At 43.0% G+C, this 19,329-nt stretch overlaps 1 protein-coding gene across 1 annotated transcript in view; it reads right to left on the bottom strand.

Annotated features, from left to right (window-relative positions):
* Positions 1 to 18,490, bottom strand: part of GLDC (glycine decarboxylase) — a 94,880-nt gene extending 76,390 nt beyond the window's left edge. Inside the window, exons 1-2 of the mRNA XM_032392352.1 lie at positions 17,990 to 18,490; positions 17,368 to 17,446 (exon numbers count right to left, since the gene is read on the bottom strand). Coding sequence (XP_032248243.1) covers positions 17,368 to 17,446; positions 17,990 to 18,244 — 334 coding nt within the window. The 5' untranslated portion in view covers positions 18,245 to 18,490. The remainder of the gene's footprint in view (positions 1 to 17,367; positions 17,447 to 17,989) is intronic.
* Between the last annotated feature and the right edge of the window lie 839 nt (positions 18,491 to 19,329).

Genomic DNA, 19,329 nt, shown 5'->3' with positions numbered 1-19,329 from the left:
AACTATAATACTTGCCTCATTCTGAGTTTCTTCTGTTCCCTTTACATTTCTGTGGTATTTACACCAAATAATTCTGCTTTCTTGGCGTGCCTTGGTGGCTCAGTCGGTTTAAGTGTTGGACTCTTGCTCAGCACAGCTTCTGCTTGTCCCTTTCCCTCTGCTCCTTCCCCGCCCCCCCTCAAATAAATAAATAAAATATTTTTTAAAATTCTGCTTTCTCTTATTAAAATATTGTTTTCCCTTTTAAATTGCCTTATACCAATATTGGTATAAGTCTTAAATAATACATGACCTATATTTTTCTCTAAAACTCCTCTACTAACTCTGATGTTTTTTCCTTTGCGTCACTTAAAAGACTACTTACAAAAAGGCCTTCACCCAACAGTATAAAGTATCAGTTGTAATAAAAGATGCAGTTTTAACCAGCATTCCCATTAGGACACTTTGATAATTAAGAAGGAATAATAAAAGTTCTTGGATGCAGGTGACACCCTATTTGAGGTCATTCATATAATAACGACAAAATCTGACTTCTGAGCATTACTCTTCGGCAGGAATTGTACCAAATGCTTCTCATGCAGCTCAGGAATCTGAGGCATGCGCAGATCACTTGCCTGAGGCTACGCGGCTTTACACTGAATGGTTACAACCCAGTCTGTCTAACTCCAGATCCTACACTTTCCGCACTGGGCCAGGTACAGACCTGCTACAGGTATGGCACCTACACTGAAGGACAGTTTCTAGATCAAATGACCTTACATGGTTCTTTCTCTGCCCTTCTGCATAAAGATACATCATTCTGCTAAAAATTTAACTACTTGGTCAGATGTCTGGCTCCTTTACGATCTTCTCAGGGATTCAATCACTTAAATCTTAGAATTGTCTGATTTTATTGTTACTATATCAGAGAAAAATCTATATACAGCAGTCTCTAAAATGGCAAACTAGCTAAGAGGATGCTTCACTTTGTTTTAATCCTACTGAACTCTATGTAAATACTACTCTCATTAATCCTTCTTTATCCTCAAAGAAAACACTTTTACCCTCCATCCCACCTTCCCACTCCATATGCTTTCACAAGAAATAAGTTCACAAGAGATGTGTCATTTTGCCAGACTAGGTTAAGGAAAGAGAAGACAGTTTTGTAAGTATCAGTTTCATGAGTAAACGTCATCCAACTGCCTTTTGACAGACAATCTTACCTTCTTCCATTGAAAGTTTAGGAAATGTAAGTGAAAGTTCAATAAATCAGTATCTGAGGAGATATGCAAGCACGGCATCCTTAGGAGCAATCCTGCAAGAAACCCAATCACTTCCCAAAGCGTCCTTCGGAGAGGTTGATTGAGAACCCATTACCAGCTGGGATTGACTAGCAGTTTCTGGTAGGCACACAATTCAACAAGGCCAACTCCAATTAAGATCTTGTGCAAGAGGGATCCCTGTTCCATATTACGTCATGAGGACAAAAGGTCTAGCTCCCAAATGAGAATGGTCTGTGAAGGGCTTTATCTGTCAAATCAAGAGTTTAACCTTTAGGAATAATAGAGTAATGAATAATATGATCTTTCCTACATTATAGAAAGATAATTATTGATATGGTGGCTAGGTCAGAGGGGAGACCCTGGAAACAGGGAGATATGGTAAGAAGCTAGTACAGGAGGGAGATGGGAAAAGGAGTGTTGTGAATTGAACTGTGTCCTCTAAAAAGATATGTTGAAGTCCTAACCCCTGGTACCTGTGAACGTGATCTTATTCGGAAATAGGGTTTTAATGATGTAATCAAGTTAAGATGAACACATGCTATATTAGGGTCAGTCCTAATTCATGACTGCTGCCCTATAAGAAAAGGGAAATGTGGACACAGAGCCACACATATGAGGACAACACCATTTGAGGACAGAAGCACTATAGGATCAAGTTTTGCTTCTCAAGCTTGACTTTTTCTTATTTACCTTCTTTTGGGAACAAAGTGAGTTAAACAAATAAGCAGTCCTCTGTACACCAAGGACACACTAATGGACACTCTTGAGTCATCAAGAGTAGGGTGGGTTCTTGGCTATGCTTCTGAAATGCTTCCCATTTACTCCAGAGCAAACCCCACAGCAGTGCACATTCTTCTCTTCCTTCCAACCTGACAAAAACAGCTTCCTCCTGTAAACAGGCCCAATTCCAGTAACTGCCTTCCTTAATGTGAATGGCCATGAAACTAACCAGGGGGGGGAAATGAGACAGACAGAGAAAGAGACAGTGTGTCATTCTCCAAATGCTTGCCTACAGTCAGTCACTGTGCATTCTTGTGCACCCCCAGCCACAGAAGTCCTCAAGTAGTCCTTCAGGAATTCAAGCAATAATTTCTTTTCTTACAGAATAAATGCCTGCTTTTGACCTTGTTTATTCCTCTGCCTCTGAGCATTGCATAATGCCCTGGTTCTAATGTACCAAGAACAGAGTTCAGTGACCTCGGCACCACTCTCTAAGAATCCACAGGTGGATCTCACGCTGTTCCTCTTCACAGAATTCAGAATGAATGATTTCTCCTTACATAATTCCACATAAGAGACTTTCTAATAGCAGCTCCCTTGTCACCAGCACCTAAAATATCAAGCAGGGCTTTGTACCAACCACTACACCAAATAAATACTTTCTAACAGGAATAAACCAATTTAGCTATTAAATAGTCAATGCACTCTAGGCCCAGGTTTTTGTTTTTTTCAAGATTTTATTTATTTGACAGAGAGAGCACAAGCAGAGGGAACACAAGCAGGGGGAGTGGGAGAGGGAGAAGCAGGCTTCCCGCCAAGCAGGGAGCCCGATGCGGGGCTCGATCCCAGGACCCTGGGATCATGACCTGAGCTGAAGGCAGACGCTTAACCGACTGAGTCACCCAGGCGCCCCTAGGCCCAGGTTTTAATTTTCCATGTATGTGAATTTTAACAAGAATAGAAAAAATGTCATTAGAAAAGACAGGCAGGCTGTACTGAGTGCATACACACATTGTTCCCCACCCTTAAGCCTTATCCCTATGGTTACTTTTTGTGTCAATTATATGAAAAAAATGTATCCATGCTTTGTTTTTGGTTTTTGGCAATCTTAAAATATTAGGCCTAAGTTTCCAGAGAAAGTATATATGATTCTGCAGTTTATATTAAAAAAGGAATAAATACATATGCATATGCTATATATTAACAGAATATCTATGGAATGATTCTCAGGAAACTGATAGGAGGAGACTGAAGGAGTCTTGCTTTCTCAAAACTGACATATCTTTCTGTTTTTTAATTTTGGACAATATGCCTGTTATTCAAAAATTAAAAATTCAATTAAAATGTTATGCGCAGAACAAAATCCTCCTTGTGAAATATATGAGTGCAGACAGCTGTCAGTCCCCACAGTGGCCAAAAGTCCACAGAGAATTTTCTGGAAGTCCAGCAGCACCCAGTGCAGAACAACAGCCACTCAAACCAGCGTCGGAGTCTCCCTCCCACTCCCTGCCCTTCGTGTACTTGGCAAGATACTCAGAAAAGGTCTCCAAGGAAATCATCAGGACTGAAAACCAACACAATCATATTTGAATTTGCCCAGAAAGGCCTTTTTCTGCCAGAGGCTGAAGGGGAAAGCTGGGGCCAGAATGTTAGGACAGAGACTGCCTTAGCATATTTTTCTTGCCAACCTGCAGATCCTTGGCTTCAAAGCTGCTCAGAAAACCATGGGGTGGGGTCAAGGGTCTCAATCAAGATAAACAGACCATGAATGATAGCACTTGTCAGGACATTTTCTGATTTTCTCAGTGGAACCTGGAATTTGCATACAAATTCCATTGTAATTTGTAGCCTTTCTGTAGCATCACCTAATCATTTGCAGCACCCCTCTCCTCCCCCCATAACAGCCTGACTTAAACCCACTTACCTAGCCCATAAACCCTACTCCCTCTCATTTGTCAAATTTCCTCCCCCAACAAAGGACAGTTTCACAACCAAAGTCTGTGAATCACAGAATTTCTTCATTCCAGGAAGGTAAACCAATCTGTAAGCTCTGGGTAGTGTAGAATAAGGACATGGAAACTCTTCAGATTGAAAACTCTTTGAGATTCAGAGGGGCACCTGCCCTATGTGACAAGATGTGGTTGGGACAGGACAATGCAGGCCTGACTGGGGCTATGATCCACCTGACCCTAATCCTGCCAGGTTCTTCCCCATCTTATTGCTCAGTTAATTAACATCCCATTGCACCCAGCCCCTCATTACCCCCAGGGGCACCTCCAAAGCCAAAAGGAGCTGAGGCATGTCCCTACAGCCCTTCTTGTTCACCCAAAAGAAATACAGGTTCAAGATCTTAATACTAGCTGTAAGAAAATGAGAACAACATCCCACAGTGGGGAAGTGGGGACAAGAGGCACGATGTCTGTTATTTTCCCCCTGGTCTTGGGTCACAGTACTTTCTACGGGAGGCCTCCTCTATCACCTCTCTTCATTTAATCTATGAACACTTTTTTTTTTATTATGTTCAGTTAGCCACCATACAGTACATCATTAGTTTTTGATGTAGTGTTCCATGATTCATTAGTTGCATATAACACCCAGTGCTCATCACAACACATGCATTTTTTAAAGAAATGTACAGAGAAACATTGCAATTCACATTTATCTGGAATACCAGTTTACCTATATAATCAGGGCAAATGGTAAGTTTTAAATGAGAATCAGGGTGGAAGTCCTGGAGTATTTGTCAGCCAGCAGAGCAAAAACAAGAAGGGAAGGATATGTTCTAGGAGTCCAACTCAAACAATTTAACATGCTTGCAGGAAAGAGATAATTTTTTATAGATGAAAGGAATAGGCGTAGGGAGAAAGTTATAGTCCAACCCAGAATCTCACCCACTAAATTATAATCTCTTGGGGTGCCTGGGTGGCTTTAGTCATTGGGCGTCTGCCTTCGGTTTGGGGTCATGATCCCAGGGTCCTGGGATCGAGCCCCGCTTCGGGCTCCCTGCTCGGCAGGAAGCCTGCTTCTCCCTCTCCCACTCCCCCTGCTTGTGTTCCCTCTCTCGCTCTCTCTCTCTCAAATAAATAAATAAAATCTTTAAAAAAAATAAATTATAATGTCTTTGTGAGGAGGGGCATAGCAGGTTGTTAGGCACATAGTAAATGCTCAGAAAATACAGGTGAATAAAGGTGTTGCAATGAAAACTCGCCTAAATTCCCACAAATATCTAGCTCAATATTCACAATAATCACCCATCACAGAATCTCATGATGACAAAGCAATGCACAAACTGTTCTCATGTTTAGTTCAAATGCATCCTTAAAAGTATGGGCTTCAGAGAAACATTTATAAATGGAAAACCCACAGCTATTAAGTTCTGTGAAATAACACAGTGCATTAATTAATACAATAATTTCAGAGTTTTAGAAATTTTATTTCCTCATTGTTTAATCAGTATGTTGATGATGTGGGCATTGAGAATCCTTACTAAAATTCTGTTTGCATTTTTATAAAAATACTTTTGGGGGGGTTAAGCATCCACTACTTGGATGCTCACAATAGCTGTTTTGAACCTTACCCACTTTTCTCTAATGTTCAGTCTCATGTTTCCTGTCTCTCACTCACATCACCAGATGGGCAACCCCTCAACTCTTCTTACTTCTGAGTGTCCTTACATCCTCAGGTGGATTTTACTCCCTCTTACGCCTAAGAAAGGCCCAGAATATGCGAGTAGGGTCCACAACCCCCTGCCTGAAAATTTATCCTCCAGCTTCTTTAATTACTTCACTTCAGACAGCTCTGCCTCCTTTTACATGCTCTATTTCCCAGCATCCTGACTTCCACTTTTCTCCCCATATTCCATCCCTAGGACATCTCACTCCCATGAATTCATTTAGAAGACCACTAAATCTGGAACTCCATCTCTCATCTCTCTCTCTTGAGCTCTAGACTCATTATTTCCAACTATTGTTTCAACATTTCCAAATGCATGTTCCATGAACACCTCAAACAATTCTGCTCAAACATTCATGATCTCTCCTTCCTCCAGAACCCTCTGCTCCTCCCTGTTTCCTGTTAATGACATTACTATTACCTCGAGACACTCAGCCTAGAAATTGACAGCCCACCTGTTGCCCCTCTGGATCGACCACCATGTTTATACTAAAACCGTAACTCCCATAGGCTGCTCCCAGCCAATTACTAAGAACAGCAAGAGAACTAATGCAGACCCATTCTTGCAAGATGTGGGAACCCTCCCATGGGTGACTTTAGCTCAAGGACCCCCATTTGACCAAAACTTTCTTAGATCTGTGCTTGCAGCCTAAGATTTTCCTAGCCATTCCTCCCCTTCTCTCTCCCCTTCCACCAGGGTGAGACCTCACAGTCTAAAGACTCCCCTGCCTTCTCCTGTTCCCACTCCCAACAAATTTCTTGCATATCTAATATCATCCTGGTGAGTACATTTTGGTGGATCTGAACTAATGCACACTTCACCTCTATAAACTTTCCAACCATCTCCCAGCTGGTCCCCTTGCCTCTGATCTCAGAGGCACTCTGCAAAACACAATCATGTCATTTCCCTCTGTAATAACTGTTAATGTCTTCTCATTACAGAGACAAAACAAATTCCTTATCATGGCTCTGAGCCCTCTATATATTGTTTTCAGTGCCTTTCTGCAGACATGTTCTACATACACGGTCATTCACCATATCCCTCAAATAACCATGCCTCTGCTCATGCCTTAACATCAGCCAAAGCATTCATCCTATTTACAGATCTTACTGCTACTCAATATCTATCTCCCTATTATAACCTATAGTCAGGGATCATATCTTTATCATCTTTTACCTCTTGACTCTTACCCTCAGTGACTGAAACAGTATCTTACCTCCAATAGAAGCTTCTCAATAAATGAGAAAGGGAAGAAGATGGAGGAAGTTATAGAAATAGATTTGATGATAGTAGCTTATAACCCACTGGTGACAAAGGTGAGTGGGGTGCCACATTTAGTGTGTAGGCAAATGGTCCTGTGTACCTTAATACTCCTTAGCAGTAACACTATATTTATGATACAGTATGACTGATTTCATTGATAGCATTGAATTTTTATTTTTTTTATTTTTATTTTTTTAAAGATTTTATTTATTTATTTGACAGAGAAATAGACAGAAGAGCACAAGCAGAGGGAATGGCAGAGGGAGAGGGAGAAGCAGGCTCTGCACAGAGCAGGGAACCCGATGCGGGACTCGATCCCAGGACCCTGAGATCATGACCTGAGCCGAAGGCAGACGCTTAACCATCTGAGCCACCCAGGCACCCAATAGCATTGAATATTTTTAAAAGTTAAATAAAAATCATTGTAAATTTAAGATAGGAAGTATGTGCTAATTTGGATGAATGTGGCAGTTTTAAAAAAAATGTCTGCAGGATGTTTTTAGGGCAGTGAAACTATTCTGTATGATACTTAGAGGTGGATACATGTCATTATACATTCCTCCAAATCCAAAGAATGTACAACACTAAGAGTGAACCTTAATGTAAACTATGAACTTTGGGTGTTGATGTGTCAATGTACGTTCATCAGTTGTAACAAATGTATTGCTCTGGGGGGTATATTGATAATGGGGGAGGCTATCTGGGGGCAGGAGGTATGTGGGAACTCTGTACCTTACATTTAATTTTGCTGTGAACCTAAAACTAATCTAAAAAATTAAAGTCTAATAAAAAAATACATCTGCAAATTTGTTTACAGTCCCTTTCAAAGGGTGGAGACTTAGCATAATATCCTCTAGGTCTATCCATATTGTTGTAAATGGTACGATCTCATCCTTCTTGTGGCTGTGTAATATTCCTTCTTGTGGCTGTGTAATATTACATATTAATATATGTAATTACATATGTAATATTACATATTACACAGCCACAAGAAGGATGAGATCGTACCATTTACATACATACATACCACATCCTCCTTATTCATTTTTCTATCTATGGATACAGGTTGCTTCCATATCTTAGCTATTGTAAATAATGCTACAATAAACATACAGGTGCATATATCTTTTTGAATTAGTGTTTTCTTTTTTTTGAATTAGTGTTTTCATTTTCTTTGGTTAAATACCCAGTAGTGGAATTATTGGATTGTACTTTATTTCTTTAACTTTTTAGAAACTCCATACTGTTTTCCACAGTGGCTGTACCAATTTACATTCCCACCAACAGTGTACACGTGTTCCTTTTTCTACAACATCTTTGCCAACATTTGCTATGTTTTTATTTTAGCCATTCTGATGCATGTAAGGTGATATCTCATTTTGATTTGCACTTCCCTGATGATTAGTGATGTTGAACATCTTTTCATGTGTTTGTTAGCCATTTGCATACCTTCTTTGGAAAAATGTCTATTCAGGTCCTCTGCCCATCTTTTAATCAGATTGTTTTTTTAGTGTTGAGTTCTATAAGTTCTTTATATATTTTGGATATATTATGCTAAATGAAAGTCAGACGGAGAAAGACAAATACCATATGATTCCACTCGTAAATGGAATCTAAAAAACACAATAAACAAAAAACAGAAGCAGAACTATAAATACAGAAAATTGGGGGCGCCTGGGTGGCTCAGTCGTTAAGCGTCTGCCTTCGGCTCAGGTCATGATCCCAGGGTCCTGAGATGGAGCCCCACATCGGGCTCCCTGCTCCGCAGGAAGCTTGCTTCTCCCTCTCCCACTCCCCTACTTGTGTTCCCTTTCTTACTGTGTCTCTCTCTGTCAAATAAATAAACTCTTAAATAAAAATAAGAGAATTTGATCATTGCCAGAGAGGAGGGTGGGGAAATGGGTGAAGGGCAGTGGGAAATACAGGCTTCCAGCTATGGAATGAATAAGCCACGAGAATAAAAGGCACAGCATAAGGAATACGGTCAATGATATAATAGCATTCTATGGTGACAGATGGTAGCTGTCCTTGTGGTCAGCATAGAGAAGGTATAAACTTGTCAAATCACCATGTTGTGCGTCTGAAACCAATGTAACATTGTGTGTCAACTATATTCAAATATAAAAAAATTTTTAAGTGAAAGTTAATTCCCCTTCCCTTGAATTCAGGGCAGACTTAATGAGTCACTCTAATCAACAGAAAATGGTGTTAAGTGATGCTATTGGAATTCCAAGGGTAGATCATAAAAAGGATAGCTTTTGCCTGGCTTTCTTTCCCTCTTGAATCACTGGCTCTGGGGGAATCCGGCTGCCATGTGAGGACAGGTAGGCGGCCCGTGGAGAGACCCATGTGGGGGCACTATGACCTCCCACTCACAGCCAGCCCCAACTTGCCAGCTGTCACACGTGAGCCACCCTGCAGGCGGCTCCTCCAGGCCCAGATGAGCGACCGCAGTGCGACCTCAGTATTGTGAAAGACCCTGAGCCAGAACCATCCAGCCCAGCTGCTCCTGGAACTGTGAGGATAATAAATGTTCATGGTTGTTTTAAGCCACAGAATTTTGCAGTTAATTTCCTATACAACAAGAGATAACAGATGTAATAGCTTCCTCCCCCAAAAAGGTCAGTTTTTAAATTAATATTAAAGAATTAATTTCATTTATATAAAATATATTTGATGATACTGGATAAATTCCATGATCCTTTAGCAAGATGAAGAGGAAAAAAAGTTGTTTTTACATTTTAAAAAGTTCTTTGTCCCAGTCACAGGACCTATTTTATTTGGCCTCTCATCACTATATGTTTACATGTTTGTATCCTTTATATGTCTAAAAATAAGGAAGTACAAAACACTTTACTTTATTATTTCTTAAAGATTTATTTGAGAGAGAGAGAGAGAGTTAAAGAGAGAGAGCAGGAGCAGAGCGAGAGGGAGAGAGAAAATCTTAAGCAGACTCCACACCGAGCACAGAGCCCGATGTGGGCTCAATCTCACAACCCTGAGAACATGACCTCAGCCGAAATCAAGAGATGGACACTGGGTGGGAGGATGGGTTAGCCTGGTGATGGGTATTAAAGAGGGCACGTTCTGCATGGAGCACTGGGTGTTATGCACAAACAATGAATCATGGAACACTACATCAAAAAGTAATGATGTAATGTATGGTGATTAACATAACAAAAAAATTTAAAAAAAAAGAGTTGGACACAAACAACTGATCCACCCAGGCACCCCCACAACATTTTAATGCTAAAAATGATAACTTATACAGGTATCAAGTTTGTATTCTAATTTTGAAAAGAGGGGGAAAATTTGGATAATTTATTTTAGAATTCATCTCTTTTAAAATTAATATTTTTATTTCTCCACTTCTATCAGGATATACCTCCACCATTTAACTAAAATACCACTGGTATAATAAAAAATATATATGGTCTCCGGAATTTGAGTAACAGGATTCTTTTGTTATTCATAAGAAGCCCTTTGAGCGGCGCCTGGGTGGCTCAGTCAAAGGTCTGCCTTCCGCTCAGGTCATGGTCCTGGGGTCTTGGGCTCTAGCCCCAGGTTGGGCACCCTACTCAGCAGGGAGTCTGCTTCTCCCCCTCTCTCTGCCCCTCCTCCACCTCATGTTCTCTCTCAAATAAATAATCTTTTTAAAAAATAAGCCCTTTTGATCACACCTGAGTTTATGCTAATGAAGTGATTGAGAGTGGTGCCCTACATAGCCTCAGGATGGGTCTGGCTAGAAAGACCAAGAAAAACCAACTGATTAGAGGGTTGGGACTTTCTTGGCCTCACCCAGAGACCTCTGGGAAGGAGAGGGGTTGGGGGTGGGAGGATACAGATTAAGCTCTATAAAAACTCTTGAACAACAAGTTTTGATGATTTTCTGGGATGGTTAACGCATCCACATGCCGGTAGGGTGGTGAACCCCAAGTCCCACAGGAAAAAAAGCTCCTGTGCTCAAAACCCTTATGGACCTCGCCCTATGTACCTCTTCATCTGGTGGTTCATCTGTATCTTTTTTAACATTCTTTAAAATAAATCGGTAGGGCGCCTTGGTGGCTCAGTTGGTTGGGCGACTGCCTTCGGCTCAGGTCGTGATCCTGGAGTCCCGAATAGAGTCCCGCATCGGGCTCCCTGCACAGTGGGGAGTCTGCTTCTCCCTCTGACCCTCCCATCCCTCGTGCTCTCTCTCTCAAATAAATAATTTAAAAAATAAACTAACTGGTAAACATATGGAAATGTTTCTCTGAGTTCTGTGAGCTGCTCTCGCAAATTAATCAAATCCAAGCAGGGGGTTGTGGGAACCTCCAATATAGTTTGTTGGTCAGAAGCACAGGTGGACTTGGGATTGGCAATTAAAGAGGGGACAGTTTCGTGGAACCAAGCCCTTAACCTGTAGGATCTGATGCTATCTCCAGGTAGATAGTGTCAGAATTGAATTAAATTTGTAGAACACCTAGTTGAAGAATTGCTTTGTGGTGTTGGAACATACCCAGAATCCCCAAATGACTGACAGCATAAGTATTCTGGTAAGATTCCATCAATGATGAGATTCCAACAATACTAAAATACTTCCCTAACTGTGCTTGCCATGTTGCATTTGCCTTTTCTTTTTCTCAGTGAAGATACTGCCTTTATTTCTTTGCATTTTTTCCTTATATACACACCAAAAAAACAGTCAATGTAAAGATAATTGCTTTTGCTTCTAACTCATTTATGTTGTTTCAGAAACCCTTATTTCTCTTCTTTATTCAACTTCACATTTCTGAGCACTCATAGCATTTTTTCCATAGTTCTCATGGCACCTGGGACTTTTTAACTTTCTGACATAATTTATATTAAGAAGGTAAGGAGTAAGCTTCTTGAGAATAGTGATTATGTTTATTCACCGATTTTTCCTCACAGTGCTTTGCACATACTAGATGGCCAATGAAATTTAGCAATTCGGGCAATAGACCAAGGTTATCACTCAGATCAGCAGCTGTCTCCCTAAAAAGAATTAATGACAAAAATATAAGGACAAGACAGATTCTATTGTGAGAGACTAAATACACAAACAATGGCTAGACCATATACTACCACATAACTTTCACCCACAACCTGCAGCAACCTGCTCAAGAAACCAACACCCTTTCTAATACAAACAACAACAGAAGCCAGTCTTCTGTAAGTTAGACTTACAGAAAGCCAAATTGCTATCTTCAGTGACAATTCAGCAAACTGTACAATAACTTATGTAATAATTGGACCAAAATTATTGGCCAGGACTTGATTAATAATTGACAGCTTCCTGAAGTTTGGTCTTGGCTTCCAATGTAGGACCAGCCATACAAAGCCAAATATGCATCCTTAACCAATCACACAGGATCCCCTGATTCTACTTGCCCCCCTACATCTTCTGCATGCCAATAGCCCCCAACATGGGCATACCTGAGCCCTTTCCTTTATTTCACTATAAGGCTTTCCCACTCCTCTGCCAAAACAAAAGTCTGATTCCCTTGCTATAAGTTCAGAATAAATAGGCTTTGCTTTTCTCATTTGGTTTGTCTTCATTTATTTCCACAGGAAATAAGGAAAACATGTAAGGAAAATCCATTGGTATTATCCTAAGGATAAAATAATTCATATAAGCTGGTAACTTGGTCAGGAATAGGCCAAGGGAGAGCCTTGTCACAAACTCTATAGGCAAAACCCAATGATGTATGTCATCCAGCTGAAAGACACCTGCCATCCACAGTCTGGGGAACAGCTATTCTGTTTAGGTGCCCTGGAGGTCAGTGCAGGAGAGTGCTCAACCCCACCCAGGTGACACAGTCACCACCTGCAGCTGCATTACACAACATCCCCTCTAGTAACCATTTATTAAACACCACTCTAAATGATGTGGCTTAGAACATTAAGTTCCCACAAGTTCGTCAAAAGTATTGTGACAGCTCAGCTGCTTGGTTCTGGTCGAATAATTTGAACATTAGAGGGGTTAGTTTCTTCTCTCTCTTCCTAAGCATTCTCACAATAAGCAATGTGCAATTTTGTGTAAACTTTAAACCCTGCAGCTTCTGTGAAGTTATAAGCTAATTCAGTCTGGTTAGCTTGAGATGACTTCACTGAAAATACTACACAGCAAGGCACACCGTAGCTAAAAGTGATTGGGTTGGTTCATAAAGTACTTTTAAATTTGATAATAATTACAAAATATATAGTTATTGTAGAAAATCTAGAAAAAGCAAGGGAATAAAAAGAAAGCTAAAATCATCCATCATGGCCCATCCAGGGAAATGAATGCTCCCATTGACATATATCCTTTCAACTTTTTTTTCTTTATGTGTGTATGTGGGTGAAGGAGGGTGGATTCACTTGAACAGGATGACAACAGGGTTTTGAATTGAGTAGTTTTCCTTATTTCTTTGAAGCATGATTTACTGAGAATCCAACTGATAATCAAGGTATTCTTTCAAAGCACTTAAATGTCCAAGGGGAGGGGAGCATCCTCATGACAGATGAATCATCTGTACTTTCTTGATTCTGTCAGGCCACTCTGTCCTGTACATGATGGTCCCTCTGCCTGCAGCAGCCTCCCCCAGCCTTGTCCAGTAGAACATCACTATTCATCCTTCAATACCCAAACCTAGTCCTGCACCTGTGACCCCTTCCCTCTCCCTGCTAGTGGCTGAGTGTTCCCACATCTGTGCTCTCAGCATGCCACTGCATTTCCAACAGAGCAGTTGGCAAATGGCAGGGGGAATCTGGCATGACTGGATTTGTGCATATCTGTAAACAACGTAGACAATGATTTAGACTAGTGGTTAGAGGGTGGACAGTGGAGCTGGGCCGCCTGAGTCAAATTCTGTCTCCACTGCACGTTATGACATATCCTCTGTATGCCATGGTGTCTTTATCTTTAGAACAGATAATGGTGCTTACCTCACAGGGTTGTATAAGGACTAAACTAACACATGCAAAGCACTTTTAAAAGTGGCCAGCACATGGTAAGTACTACATAAATGTTTGAGATTATTAAATTATGTGTAAAAACTAACCCAAGTATCTCTGTGGTACTTATAGCTCTCAGTCTTCTTTTTGCTCAGCAATGAAGGCATTTAAGACTCATATAACTAACTAGCTCTTATTAGTTTCCTATGTATACAGTGAACAAATATTGGGTCTAGAATTCCTCTCTGACTACAACAGAGCATGGGCATTCAACATTAAACCATTTGGATAATGCTGCTCCACTATGGAAATGCTACTACTGGAAGTTACATGGACCAATTTCCTCTCCCCAGGTGGAGAACATTCATTAACCATGACGTGTGCACACCTCCGCAAAACACTGATGCCTGTCTGACACATTCTGTGCCTGTACTAAGCAGAGCTTACTCTTCCAAGAAGCAAGCTTTGTTGGAGAGCCAGTCCACTTACAGGCAAGGAAGTAGCGGGGTTGGTGGCAGGGGGTCCTCCTGACTGGGCAGTATTTTTTGAGCCACCTCAGAATAACCAGATGAAACCAGCCCCAAATCTCACAGAAGCCACTGAGTTTAAAGTTTAAAGGTAAGTTGCAAATTACTAACAGGAGCCTGATTCCAATGAGACAAAGGAGGAGAAACGGAATTCCCCAATGTTCACATTATTCAGCTGGAAATGAGTAGCTGAACTTTTTTTTTTAAAAAGATTTTATTTATTTATTTGACAGAGAGAGACATAGCGAGAGAGGGAACACAAGCAGGGGGAGTGGGAGAAGGAGAAGCAGGCTTCCCACGGAGCAGGGAGCCCGATGCAGGGCTCGATCCCAGGACTCTGGGATCATGACCTGAGCCGACGGCCGGCACTTAACGACTGAGCCACCCAGGTGCCGTCAACTTTTTTTTTAGATAGGCAACTTTGACATGTTTCCTAGGCTCTAATGCTCTTTAAAAACATCTTATTTTAGAGTATACTGTAAAAAGGGCTGACCTAAACATTTTCTGACTTTGAAAGTCTCAGAAAGGCATTACCTAAGGCTTGCTTTAAAAATATACAACTCGGGGGTGCCTGGGTGGCTCAGTCGTTAAGCGTCTGCCTTCAGCTCAAGTCATGGTCCCAGGGTCCTGGGATCAAGCCCCACATCGGACTCCCTGCTCAGCGGGAAGTCTGCTTCTCCCTCTCCCACTCCCCCTGCTTGTGTTCCTGCTATTGCGCTCTCTCTCTCTGTCAAATAAATAAATAAAAATCTTTAAAAAAATAAAAAAATAAAAATATACAACTCAGCTGGGGCACCTGGGTGGCTCAGTCATTAAGCGTCTGCCTTCGGCTCAGGTCATGATCCCAGGATCCTGGGCTCGAGCCCCGCGACAGGCTCCCTGCTCAGCAGGGAGCCTGCTTCTCCCTTTGCCTCTGCTGCTGCTCCCCCTGCTTGTGCTCTCTGTCAAATAAAAACTTTTTTAAAAAAAATAAAAATATACCACTCAGGAGGTGCCTGGGTGGCTCAGTGGGTTAAAGCATTTGGCTCTTGATTTCAGTTCAGGTCAGGATCTCAGGGTTGTGGGATCGAGCCCCATGTTGGGCTCCCTGCTCAGTGAGGGAATCTGCTTGAGTTTCTCTCCCTCTGTCCTTCTCCCTGCTCACTTTATATATAAATAAATTCTTGGGGCACCTGGGTGGTACAGTCTGTTAAGCGACCAACTCTTGATTTCGGCTCAGGTTGTGATCTCAGGGTCCTGATCTCAGGATGGTGACCTCAAGGTCATGAGATCAAGCCCTGCATTGGGGAGTCTGCTTGAGTTTCTCTCTCTCTCTCTCCCTCTGCCCCTTCCCCCTTAAGATAAATGAATAAATCCTTACAAAAACATACAACTCTTCACTTTTTAAACATCCAGTAAATCAGGATTATTATTTCCTAAAATTGAAATAGATAACGCTTCCAGCTATCCTTAGGTCTCAATCAGTTCAATTGAACAAAATGTGCTATTTTATCTTCTAAAGGCAAGGTCCCTGCCATCAGGAGAAATGGTTCACATTTGAAACCAACCAGGGAAGCAGTCCTCATCATAGTTTGAGTTACATTAGCCCACTGGATCTGGACTGGCTTCATACCTCAAGTTGTCTACTTTTTTTTGGAGGGGGGAGGGGCAGGAGAGAGAACCTTAAGCAGGGTCCACACCCAGCTCGGGAGCCTGAGGCCGGGCTTGATCTCACCAGCTCCATCTCACGACCCTGAGATCATGACCTGAGCAGAAATCAAGAATCAGACACTTAAGCCACTGAGCCACCCAGGCGCCCCTCAAGTTGTCTACTTTAAAACAAAATAAAGTTTGGGGCACCTGAGTGGCTGAGTCTGTTAAGGGGCTGACTCTTGATTTCCACTCAGGTCATGATCTCAGGGTTGTGAGTTTGAGCCCCCAAGTCAGGCTCTGCACTCAGAGCAGTCTGGTTGTCCCTCTCCCTCTGCTCCTCTCCCGGCTTGAACCCATGAGCGTGCTCTCTCTCTCTCTCTCTCTTAAATAAATAAATAAATAAAATCTTAAAAAAATAAAATAAAGTTTGCCATTTATATATCCTTTCTGTCCTAAAACCTGAAACAAAACAAAGTACCTTCTCTTTACCTGACTCCAAAAATATGAGACAGCATCTCTATGACTCAAAACCAGATAACCTCCAAGAGAATTCTTTCCTGTTTAGGGAGGGAGAGGGTGCTCTTCAACTCTGCCTAACTAATCCTTTGACATGTGAATTCATGCCTAAGCCCATGGAAGTCAAGTGCTCACATAAAAATACCTTTGAAAGTCAGTCAGTCTTCAGACTATTAAAAATATTTAAATGTATAACAAAATTCTAATTCTATGAGTAAACTAAGCTTTTTTAACCAAGCACAAATCTTATTTGCATGTTTCCTTATAAAAATCATTTGAACTTGAAGAGTACTGCTGCCTTACACTAGGCGTAAGTAATGAAATTGGACATGAGATAAGAAAACAATGTGAAGCTCTAGTCCTATAAAGAAAATTGGGTTAGGAGAACACATGTCTGCATCTCCTATTTTTGCCACTTCCCTAGTTGTATGATCATAGGCAATTCCTTTTTCCCTTCAGAGTATCCTGACTTGCACAGAGGTGAGGACACTTCTCAACCCAAAGGATATGAGAACCATGGCCTGGGAGGGACGGTTGCCTGGGAAGTGGGGAGTCCTGCACGCGCGTTTGTGCACTGCCTTCCGCTGGGAAGTTTGCTGGCGCCTAGATAAAAACCTAGAAAGGCGAGGCATGGACTCCAACCTAGGGTACAGAACTGACTGCTCCGGGAACTAAATATTCCACCATCTCCCGTCCCTTAAGGTACCGCCGCTATTTTATTTGAATAAACATATTCCCAGTCCTGGGCAATCCTAACCCAGAGCTGGATTTTCAGAGACCATAGAAGACAAATAGGCCAGAGCAAGCGGAGTCTAAGGGAGCCCTCCCGGCAACTTACAAACAGGATCTTCCATTTTCAAGGGTCTTTTCAAGCGGATGCTGGCGGGGACTGTCTTCTCAATCAGTTCATCAATGCTCTAAAATTAAAACATAAGTCCGTGAACACTGAAGGGAGAGGAAAGTGCTTCGGGAGTTGAAAGAGTCACCTCTGTGTTTTGCATCTACAAAGGCTTGTGGTAACCTCATTTAAAATCGCCTAATTAGGGTTTCTTTTTTAAAAAGAAAAGAACAACTCTGAGCAAACCAGAAATCACTTGGAGGAAAGCAAATGAATTCGGTTAGTGATTCCACCACTCCAGGTTTGATTTCAGTCAGCAACCGGAGATAATCGGATAAACCAGGAGGTCCTCCTTTTGCAAAGTTAGGGTTCATCAGGAGGGCGAGTTGGGTTGAAAAACATAAGGTTCTGAGGCGCGAAGAGCGGGTGGAGAAAGTAAACGGGTGAGAGAAAGCTAGGGCACAGGAACCGAACTCGCGGGCTCGCTTCCACGCCAGGGCCCCAGACCCGGGAGCGGGTCCCACGCGGAGCAAAGCGGAGCTCCGGGCGGGGGCCGGGAGGCCGCGCCGGCAGAAACCGGGCAGGGCGGGATGAGGCCCTAGAAGGCCGGTGGGGTCCTTACCGCCAGCCCCAGGGCCTGTAGCATCTCCCTCTGGTCTTTGTCCCCGGGGCCGATGTGCCTCCGAGCGAAGTCGTCGTGTCTGGGCAGGAGGCGCTCGAGGAGGCGCGAGTCCCCAGCCCTGCTGCTGTCCCCGCCGCAGCTGCTGCTGTCACGGCCCCGCGGTACCCAAACTGGTCCCTTGCCTCCAGCCAGGCGGCGGCCGCCCCCAACTCCACAGCCCAAACGCAGCCCCCAGGCCCTGGCGCACGTCTGCATGGTCGCGGCCACAGTCCCCTGCCCGGCCCGCGAGGGTCAGCCGCGCTCTCGGCCTCTTTTGGTCGCAGTTCTCCAGGTGGCGGCTGCCTTCTGCCTGGAGCCCCTTATCGTTGGACGATTCGCAGGACAGACGGATGGGCGCTTGTGGGCAATGAATGGGCGTAGCGCTCAGCCTGAACACGCGCGCAAAGTTGTTGCTCCACGCGAGGCACCTGCTCGGCACACTTTAAGCGTCGTCCTGCGGGCGGGCGGTGGGATGGGGCCAGGAAAGCCTCGGCCAATGGGAGTTGACAGAGGGGCGGGGGCGGGGCACACACCGCCCCGCCCCCTCTCCTACTCCCTTCTCAGGCCCTCAGCAGTCCTGCTCCTGACCCGAGCCTGCCATCCTCAGTCACTCCTACTCCATCTCTGGCTGATGCGGGGACCAGGGCGATCCATGAGCTCGGGGCCAAGGTCTGGGACCGCACTGGCGCTGGATCCGGCTGCACAGCTGCGGGCGAAGTGCCTGGGGGAACTCAGCTGAGATGAAGGATGATTCTGATAGAGAAGCCAGGCTCAAATAATTAGTTTCCATTCATTAATTTTAGGGCATCGTTCCCGGTTATATTTCATGGAAACCAATATGGGCAGATGAAAGTTTTTTTATAGTTATGATTGTGGGCAAGTTACTCAACCTCTGAGTTTCAGTTTTCTCATCTCACACAGTTTGATGGATTTAAAGAGATTATACATTGAAAGAATTGCCCCAACAGTAGGCTTGAGTCACTTCTCTCTCTCTGTCTCTCCCCATATATATGTGGGGAGGGAGGGATGCAAAAGATATTGAGGTATATATTTTGTATTATCATCTTAGTAGGAAAATTTTGTATATCTAAGTTCTCAGCTATCTCTTGAGATTTTTACCAAGAATGAACTTTCAAGGGTCACCCGGGTGGCGCAGTTAAGCGGCCAACTCTTGCTTTCGGCATAAGTCTGATCTCATGGTGGTGAGATGCAGCCCCACCTCGGCTGGCGCTGAGCGCTGAGTCTGCTAAAGTTTCTTTCTCTCTCCCACTGCCCGTCCCCCCACCCCTGCCTCACACACT

The sequence above is a fragment of the Phoca vitulina genome, unplaced genomic scaffold (genome assembly GCF_004348235.1).
Source record: "Phoca vitulina isolate PV1807 unplaced genomic scaffold, GSC_HSeal_1.0 scaffold67, whole genome shotgun sequence".
Taxonomy (NCBI): domain Eukaryota; kingdom Metazoa; phylum Chordata; class Mammalia; order Carnivora; family Phocidae; genus Phoca; species Phoca vitulina.
The sequence above is the reverse complement of the archived record's forward strand: the minus strand, read 5'-3'. Positions and strand labels throughout refer to the sequence as shown.